The sequence below is a fragment of the Hippocampus zosterae genome, chromosome 1 (assembly GCF_025434085.1).
Source record: "Hippocampus zosterae strain Florida chromosome 1, ASM2543408v3, whole genome shotgun sequence".
NCBI classification, from domain to species: Eukaryota; Metazoa; Chordata; class Actinopteri; order Syngnathiformes; family Syngnathidae; genus Hippocampus; species Hippocampus zosterae.
In genome coordinates, this window is record NC_067451.1 from 20,357,305 (window position 1) to 20,367,500 (window position 10,196).

General features: G+C 40.0%; 1 protein-coding gene across 2 annotated transcripts in view; it reads left to right on the forward strand.

Moving 5' to 3' along the window:
• Positions 1 to 10,196, forward strand: part of LOC127603474 (dedicator of cytokinesis protein 2) — a 119,849-nt gene that overhangs the window by 98,199 nt on the left and 11,454 nt on the right. For both annotated transcript variants that reach the window (XM_052069790.1, XM_052069797.1), the window contains exons 27-35: positions 3,305 to 3,403; positions 3,476 to 3,570; positions 3,759 to 3,837; positions 3,936 to 4,036; positions 4,319 to 4,377; positions 5,099 to 5,247; positions 5,499 to 5,584; positions 6,861 to 7,017; positions 10,016 to 10,056. In XM_052069790.1, the coding sequence (XP_051925750.1) occupies positions 3,305 to 3,403; positions 3,476 to 3,570; positions 3,759 to 3,837; positions 3,936 to 4,036; positions 4,319 to 4,377; positions 5,099 to 5,247; positions 5,499 to 5,584; positions 6,861 to 7,017; positions 10,016 to 10,056 (866 nt within the window). The remainder of the gene's footprint in view (positions 1 to 3,304; positions 3,404 to 3,475; positions 3,571 to 3,758; positions 3,838 to 3,935; positions 4,037 to 4,318; positions 4,378 to 5,098; positions 5,248 to 5,498; positions 5,585 to 6,860; positions 7,018 to 10,015; positions 10,057 to 10,196) is intronic.

A 10,196-nucleotide genomic window follows, 5' to 3' on the forward strand; every position in this document is an offset into this window, starting at 1 on the left:
TACAAAAGGAGTATTAGGACCACACAACAAAATTATGAAAAGAAAGTGGAAAGCTGATGAAATTAAATATTTCAAGAACATAATGTCATTTTTAAGTAGAAATATTTTGTTTCATGAAAAATAGAACTTGATTCTCATGTTTTTTCGAACAAAGACACAGCTCTATTTTGCCCAATTAATTAAATTTTCTCCCTCTAAATATTAATGTTAATTAATTCATTCAGGTCCTAAACTACCATCAACCTTTTCATCCAAGCAAAAAGGTTCCAGTTTCTTTGCAATCTTCTTTGGTCATTTTCATGCAAGTTATTAGTCATTGTGCTTTGATCTACATACTATTTATTTTTGCATTTGCTTGGTAAATACACATTTGTTTGCAGGTAATCCTATTGTAATGAACAGTCGCTCTCCCACCATCCAAAGGCCGATATTTAACATCTTAACACACAAATACTTCAGTGTAAAGAGTATTTGCATTTCAATTTTGTGCTGTGTGTTCAAATACATTCAAAATGGTGTTTAACTTTGTACTGGGTTCTGTCCAAAATTTGGCAATTTTGGACTGTTTGTAGGTCACCACATCTTCAAATCCCGGTATGAAGGTTTTAAATTCAAGAGTGTGTTTTAAGAAGGTAAAATGCGTCTTAAGCTTGTGGGAGGAATATAACTATATGGAAAAAATATTTTATGTGGTCCATCTGTATCAACCATTTTCATCTGCTGGACTGGTATAAACCTACTGCACATTCTAAGATGTGAATGGTTGTTTGTCTCTATGAGCCCTGTGATCAATTGTCGACCAGTGCTGGCCTTTGACCAAAAGTCAGAATGAGAATAAACGGTTTTGATGGATAGTTTTATTATTTTCTTTTTTACTTTTGAAGCATATTTTTATCAGGATTTTTGTCTGCATCTGTTGCATCCAATTAACACGTAGCTTCCATCTTCTAACTTTTCAAATATTAGCTGACAAATATAGATCTCTGCTTTTTCCCCAATTAAAACTTAATGCTCGTATTTAATCATGTTTAATTGCATCGGTCTTATATAACCGTTTCCACACCCCTGGGCATCTCATGAGTGGCGGTAATCAGTGATGACAGGGTTCAGAGCTATAGACTGAAATTGAGCTTGTTTTAAAGAGAAAAGGTGATCTATTTATCCAAACACTGAGCATGATGACAAGTGATTAATATCAGTGGTTGTTTGTTATTAGTCACAACACTTGCAGCTTTGGCAATATTCAAACCACTCTAATTATATTATTTGGCAAGTGAATTCTCCGGTGTTTTTATACAGGTGGGCGATAATAGATTTTGATGCATTATGTACACGAGTGATAAGTGAGGAGGAAAAGTGAGGGGAAATTAAAAGAGTGACGTGCAGGAGGGGGAAGGCAAATCCCAGGACTCGCCAGCTCCCAAGCATCTGTGTCCTGTTTTGTCACTAATCTTGTGGTTGCATAAGACCACACACACACACACACACTCTCACACACACACACACAGACACACACACACACACACTTCATAATATATTCAGCATTGATGGTGTAACTCAGCATTGTACACATTCTCTACCAAGGCATGTACATAGCATATACTGTACATAGTGTAGGTCAACAACGTCAGACTAATTACTGTAAACTAATGTGGCGCAACATGTCATGTGACCAGCTGCACTCCAGTTAACTGGTTTGTGTGCTTCTGTACATGTTTGTAGCCTCATCCAGTTTTTCATTTTTAGCTTTGAAATCCAACCAGTGCACATGTATTAATTAATCCATGTAATAATATTTTTGTGGTCATTTTATTTAGCTGAATAAGAAGGTGTGAATGTTAGAAACACCTCTCAGTGGATTGTAATGCAGTTATGTACCACGGCAAGCTGCAGCCACAGGATTACATGTAATTTTATTTTTGTGAGGGCAAATATTTAACAGTACACATTGCTAAACAGTATTTATTATCTATGCCAGTGCATTTCCCTTGAGTTCAGCTATAATTTACTCCTGTTTTAACAGCCATTCCTTTTCATTTGGTAGCCTAGAAGCATTTATGTCTATTTTAACAATCCCAGTGAAAAGAAGATCGAAGACCTCCACCTCAGTGGTTCCCAACCTTTACTGAGTATAAGGCACATTTTTTAAATTCGAAAAATTGGACGCCACACTACCACACAAAATTGTCCCCTAAAGAGGATACCGGTACATGTCAATTTAATGCGTTTGCCATCAAATAGAAGATCACTTATTTGTTCTTTCTGTTGTATCAGCATATAAATTGCTGGTTATTAACCCTTTCGGAGTCTGCGGTTACTGTGCATAGACAGTGAAAATGTAGCTTCTTCTTTGTTGCAAAAAAGCTCAACGCAGCCTGATGAATGGAGAGCATCTGTGAACCACAATTTTCAAGTCTGGCGGCAGATGCCATTCCAACACGAGAACACACAACACAACAAAGAATGAAACAGTTCTTGCATCACGCCAAGCTACTTTCTGTGAAGCTCACCTACTAGAGCTCAGAACTCAAATTTCTGCTCACAATTCAACACAAAAATAAATATATGTACAATTTCACACTGGGCGGCCCGGTAGTCCAGTGGTTAGCACGTCGGCTTCACAGTGCAGAGGGACCGGGTTCGATTCCAGCTCCGGCCTCCCTGTGTGGAGTTTGCATGTTCTCCCCGGGCCTGCGTGGGTTTTCTCCGGGTGCTCCGGTTTCCTCCCACATTCCAAAAACATGCGTGGCAGGCTGATTGAACACTCTAAATTGTCCCTAGGTGGGAGTGTGAGTGCGGATGGTTGTTCGTTTCTGTGTGCCCTGCGATTGGCTGGCAACCGATTCAGGGTGTCCCCCGCCTAGTGCCCGAAGGCAGCTGGGATAGGCTCCAGCGACCCTAGTGAGGATCAAGCGGCTCGGAAGATGAATGAATGAATGAATGAATTTCACACTGCATGAAAAAAATCAGATATGTGTCACAAAAAACATCTGAATTGAGCTGCAGTGTGACCAGAGTGGCAAGTTCGCTAAATTCTTCCTGTAAACCAAAATATATGACACTGATGTTTGGATATTACTGTGGCGAGGATTACAATAACCCAAAAAAAGAGAAAGATCCTTTTGTCTCATTTTATTTTGCGGATCAGCCTTTTTGTTGTGGTTGTTTGAGATGTAGCAGTAATTTGAGAAGCAGCTGCACACAAGTTATAAGTAACCACATCTCTCTCTCTCTCTCTCTCTCTCTCTCTCTCTCTCTCTCTCTCTCTCTCTCTGTCCCCTGCACCTAAAAATGATGTGAATAGTCCCGTGTGGTAGCCTGCATGACAGCCATCCTCAGTCAGATGGATGACGGTCATTACGCTACGTACATTGAAACCTTTGCTCGAACCTCAGATCTAGTGGTAAGTCTCCACGCATGTGTATGTAATAATTGAGTACATTTTCAAAAAGAAAGTCTTTCGTCTTCACTGCAGGACTTTCTCATGGAATCCTTCTTACTTTTCAAAGACCTGATAGGGAAGCATGTGTACCCCTCTGACTGGATGGCGATGATCATGGTGCAGAACAGGTACGCTACTGTGAGCAGGCTCTTATTGTGAATCTTTCCAAAGGATTTAAATGGCAAGGAGTAGTTACAAAGCTACGGGCTACAGCAGGTCTTAAAGCCACCTCTTTATGGAGTGATCAATCCTAGTGACAGAAAAGCTAGTGTTCATTCATTATGCTTCATACGTGGCTATATTTGTTCTGATTTAGGGTGTTCCTGAGAGCCATCAATACTTATGCTGACACCATGAATAAAAAGTTTCTCAACAATGATGATTTTGAAGTACAGGTGAGCAAAGCTGTGCAACCATAAATCGGGATTTTGTCTACACTGCTTTTTAAATCAATGCGCGTTCTTATGTGGTCTTTTTTTTCTCCCCTGTCTAGTTATGGAATAACTACTTCCACTTGGCGGTTGCATTCATTACTCAGGAGTCTCTGCAACTGCAACATTTCTCACCAACAAAGAGAAACAAGATCCTCGCCAAGTGAGCGAAAGGCCACATCACTCGCACACCATCTCCCATTGTTTGAATGAAACACATCTATTTCAGGATCTGCAGCACTGTTTATATTCCCACACCCGATTAGGACTGCGTGGGCATAGATAATTCAATTAGGTTCATGTTAAGGCAGATTACTGCAGCATTACTTTTCCCAGTGGGATGTTCATTTTTATTCATTTATTTATTTATTTATTTATTTATTTATTTATTTGCGGTGGAAAATGAGTTTTAAGATTGGAACGGCTGACTGGCTCTTTATTTCAGATACGGAGATATGAGACGACTCATTGGCTTTGCAATTCGCGACATTTGGTTCAAACTGGGTAAGCAAGTCCTCCACATCATTCATTTACAGAATATACTATACAATATCTGTGATTGGCTGGCAACCGATTCAGGGTGTCCCCCGCCTACTGCCCGGAGACGGCTGGGATGGGCTCCAGCACCCCCGCGACCCTAGTGAGGATCAAGCGGATCGGAAGATGAATGAATGAATGAATGACTATACAATATGACATCATATGAAATAATAAAATACGTACGTTACCATTACAAATATGTCAAGTTGAAAAGATTTTATTACATTTTTTATTCGTGTTACGAAAAGTGTGGAAAGTCTTTTCAAAATATTTATATAAAACAAGTAGCCCACTTATGTTAGGTAGAATCCAGAAAAGACTCCTTATTTTTAATAATGAATACATAAATAAATGCAATTTTGGTAAGTATTTAATGTCGGTATCTGCTGAACGTAACTATTAAAGTATCGTGTCAATCTAATTTTGCTGCTTTTAAAATCAAGTAATCAGCAAAATAACCAAGTTACTTTTTTTAAAAGAAGCAATCTGTAAAGGAGCGAAGTTACTTTTTCAAGGTAAGTGAAGCAACATTCACCCTTGTAACATGATAACATGATAAGCTGTCCACTGCAGTAACCGCTGGTTAAAGGGTTAAATTGGTCGACTGCAGTTGTACGGTAGTTTGTACATCTATCCAGCCGGACTGAGAAGTGACTTGACTTGCGCTCCTTTTCACTTCCCGCAGGCAGCCATAAGATCTGTTTCATACCTGGCATGGTGGGTCCTATCCTGGAGATGACTTTGATCCCAGAAGAGGAGTTGAGGAGGGCCACCATACCTATTTTCTTTGACATGATCACATGTGAACATGGACACACTGGGAATTTCAACAAGGTTCATGCGCATTCTCCATTCCAATGTGTCGTTAATCACCACGCGTACAAATGCCTTTAGGTTCATGGACACACACATGCACTGCACCGTTCCATTGATTTTCTTTGACACCTCACATAAAATTAAAACAGACACCTTCATTCTACTTGCTTAATTAATTCCCCTATCTATTCTATCTGCAGCTCCCGTCTTTTTTCTCTTCTTAACATCATTTTGTCGTTCTTCATCCATTTAAATCTCATCTTCTGCAGTTTGAGAACCAGATTATTCTCAAGTTGGACCACGAAGTGGAGGGTGGAGGTGGAGATGAGCGATATATGCAACTACTGGAAACCATGTAAGACTCACTACAGCCGCATGAGGGGGAAAAAGATGGACAAAAGTATTGTGTACCTCCTGTTAGTTCATAAAATAATGACTCACGGGTTGACTTCTTACTCTTACCAAGACATTTTGTACTATTGTATGCTTCCAACATTGTGGGGAAAGTTTTCGGGAGTCCCTTAAAAATCTGGAGATAATTGATGGTATTTCTTTACATATTTCTTTCTTTCATTGTAGTTGTGTTTTATTTACATTTTATGCATTGTCCCTGATTGCCCCAAAAAAGGGTCCATTTCCTGTTGGCGCAATGTAAATGTTCCAATACCTGTGTCCACACGTTCTTTATGTTACAAAATGCAGTTGCAAATACTCACCTTGACATCCAGTAATTAACATGTGGCTCAATGGTCATTTTTGGGTTTAAAAGAATACTTCACATATGTATGCCATTTGCAGCATAAAAAGTTTGAAAATCTTCGATTATTAGTTAGATAACTTCATTATTTTTCATGTACATTTAATCACTTCAAAAACAAAAATAACATAGCCGGCCACCGTATTCATTAAACACACCACTCGTGTCACACGTGTGTAAACTCAGCTTCACAGTGATCTATACACACATAGCTACGCCGCATCTTGAGCGTTAATCCTGAATGAATTAAGCCATATAGTTTCCAGCCAATATGAAATAAATCTACCGAATGAGATTCCACATTTGATGTGAAAGATTTGGATGGTCTTTTAATGGCACAAAAAACACTTTGGAGAACGAGCAGACCAGAAAGTACAGCATACATGTGCCAGCTACACACGCAAGGGCAATCCTTGATTTAATCCAGATTGTCCTCTTTCCTTTATGATGAACAGAGTTCTGTTTGCTACGGTGTCTCAGCGGCTTAATTTACAAGCGCGGTCTTCACTCACATTATAGATATAGCGTCCACTCTGCTGTCGCCTGCGCCGACCGGGGATCACGAAGGGAGAAAGCAGATCCTCACTCCGGCAATTTAACTCATCTCCCACTGCTTGCTTGTTAAATATCCTTGGCCAGACGTTTGTTTTTTATGTCCCATGTGTGGCACGTCTCTTATCAAAGTGGAAATTACTCCTTGTCCCGCAAATGTTCACTGCACATCCGCGTGCCTGCCTCCTGTGCATCTGTGAACATCGGGGGCGCCGTAATTAAACTTTTTGTAAAAATGGTGAAATTACACACCTTTGTTGCTGATTCAGGTCGACCCCATTGCTATGCATTTTTGGCATTGTTTTTCTTTTTGTCTTGCCAGACTGTTGGACTGTGCAGCACAAAATCCCACTTTGAGACCTCAAGTGCAGCATTTCGTTGCCTTGGTGAAAGGACTGCTCATCCGTCTGCTTGACTACCGCACTGTGATGAGGGATGACAGCCGCAACAATCGCATGAGCTGCACTGTCAACCTCCTTGTAAGTCCTTTTCTGCTTGCTGATGGGGTTTTAGCAGCCTTCAGGTCCTGAGGTCCTCAACAACTTCACATGTTGTGTGTCCATGTTCAGAATGTCCCAAAATTTATGTCAAACCCACTCCAAAAAAGAGCAAAACTTTCAAAAATGTTGCCTGTGAGTATTATAGTAGTTATAATATGTCTATATGTGTTGCTCCACTGTTTCTGTTCAACTATCTGTTGCTTGAAGGGTTAAAATGCTGTAACGTTGATGCTCTTTGTTAGTCCACCTACGGCATTTTGCTATGTGCATTAGCATTAAGCTAAACTGACTAACAGTACTCGGGTTGGCTGGCTACCAGATGAGGGTGTCCCCCACCTACTGCCCGAAGACAGCTGGGATCGGCTCCAGCACATCCCGCGACCCTTGTGAGGATCAGCGGATCAGAAAATGGATGGATGGATTTGTCCCATTACTTTTGGTCTCTTAAAAAGTAGGAGGCATTTATGATATAAATACCCTCAAATTAAAGCTCAAAGTCTGCAGTTTGTTTCAATTGAAATCCATTGCGCACATGAGAGCATGCAATGATTTCAAGAGAAAATCAACCCCAAGATTTTCTTTACAATAATAAGTTCCATGCAGCAAAATTTGGCCATCCTTATTTTTTAGTACGTACATATACTATCATTACTATGAATGTTGTTGTTCGGTTACCGTAGTCATAATGTGGCGCCCTCTGCTCAGGTTGTGCATTTCTTTCCTTTTCATCTTTTTTTCCTCCATTTTAACCCTCACAGAGATCCTTTACTGTACAGTATCCTACATTTTTTTGCCAGCAAACCGGATGCTGTTTGCAAGAGGTAGCTTTATGTACTGTTGCAGTCTGTTATTCCCTTTGTTCATTTACTCATCCCTTTTACTGAATTTTTATCTGCCCCCTTCGGGCTGATTTACCGGTAATTTCCAAAACGGCATTCCATTGGTGCATGCTGATGCAGTTGCAAACTAACATGACCACGTCACACGAATAGCTAAAAAGTATCTTCATGTTAGGCTAGTGGGCTTGTTATCTCCCCGATTACTCACCTACAGACGTCACAATAGTTGCTGTTAGATGTTGTGAACACTTTGGTGCGTCATCACTGAATGAGAGAGTGACTCACTTGCCTATAAAGCACTATAGAGCACATAACCTTCATGTCGATGGGCATTCTCCAGCGGGATGCCAGTGCACTGATACTATTTTACATCAAAGGCGTCTGACCTTTGCAAGGAAGAGAAAATAGTGGAGAACTCACAGAAGAGTGAGAGGCTATGTGTTTACCCTCACTTGTGTGTTTGCACTCACGTGTTATTGGATACACTTGGAGAATCTAATGGGATCCAAAACAAGCAGTGCCTTTAAAGTCGATGTTATTAAAGCGTAACAGTTTTACCACCCTGCACTTTTATAAAACAAGTCTGAATTTTGTCTAACTGACGCTGGGTCAAATACAGGTTTAAAGATGACAAATAGACAAAATTCCACCTAAATTTTGGAATAAACGTTGCTTAAGGTTGTAGAACGTATTTTATATTGACAAGGCCAAGCCATGTTAAGCTTTTGTGATCATGGTTACGAGAGCCCGTAATTACAAATTACAAACCAAATTACAGCTTCAACCTCAGCTGTAATTTACAGCTGACCACATAGAAAAGCCACTGTACAAACTCTTTGTCCTCCGACAACACAAAGATCAAACTATTTAGCCACAAGATTTATTTTTATCAGAGTCAAGTTGATGCTATATAATGTGTCAATCATCCCGGCGAGAGCATCATACTCTGAAGCAGTTGTATCGCCAGTGCTATTGGTGCACACACAAGGAGGACTAATCTCCAAAGTCTTTAAATGCAGGTCAATTTACCCACTAGATTAGAACATCTGAAACGTGTGTTGCTGCAGGACAATGGTCCTCAAAACCTCCTTCTAAGCATTTTTTTAATGGAAACAGAAAACAATCAAAAGAGCCACATACAACAAATAGAATTTTAATGTAAAATGCAGCTAGTGTGGGACTAATTTGGGATTTATTGAAAGTCTACATATACAGAACATGCAATATTTGAAAACAAAAATGAATGGAGGATGAAGGATTTTGGTTGTTGCTGTGCAGATGATCATGTAATTTGTTTGTATTTATGGTAGGAGTTGGCAGTGGTGTAAAATCTACAGTACATCACACTTACAGGGTTTTCTACTATTTCAGTATGACCACCTCTCCATTTCTACATCACTCCAAACAACCACCATATGACATAGTACTATGACATTCATCTTGTCTGCTTATTGGTTAATATGATTTAGAGGTTCTTTTTTCCAGACAATGGTCTTTTTTGGTGAGGAGAAAAAGTCTCACCTAGCTGAAGGTTTCGGCTGTGACTACAGCCCTAGTCAGAGCTGTCACTGCTTCCTTGTGACGTGTCTTAAAAACAGCTGACCGTGGAGCGCTGCCTTGACCTTCCTTGAAAACCTTCAAAACAAGGCTCCCCGACCCGACCAGCTGTTTTTAAGAGATGTCACAAGGACACGGTGAGAGCTCCAATGAAGGCTGAAGTGACAGCCGAAACTGTCATTTTACCAATACGAAGAGTTTTTCTCTTTACCAAAAAAGACAATTGTCTGGGGAAAAAAGAAACTTTAAACCTAATCATCACATGACATATTTGTACATTCAGTCAAAAAGAGTGTATCATGAAGTTGCTGGTGACTGAGTCCACATTGTGAATTATTATGTCTGATGGTTCCTATTGCTAAAGGGTTGCATCACTTTCGTCTCCTGCTTTCTGTTGAAGTCATTGAACATGATGATCTTTTGTGACACATCAAATGGTCATGCAAAACACACAATAAAGACCAACATACAGTATGAGAACACTTGCAAACAAACGCAGTACCTCCTAAATGCTCCTCATAAGAATGTATCCATTGATGTGCTGCACATTGTCACTGATGATGATGTTTTTGCATTTGCAGAACTTTTACAAGGACATCAATCGTGAAGAAATGTATATCAGGTATTTCTATGCTGCTTCTGACATATTGTGCATTTGACTTCTGTGTGGATATGTGTGCGTGCGTGTGTGTGTGTGTGATCAAGTGTGTGAGGCTCCATAATCTCACAAGGGATTATACGTGTCCCGCTGAATTAATGTCA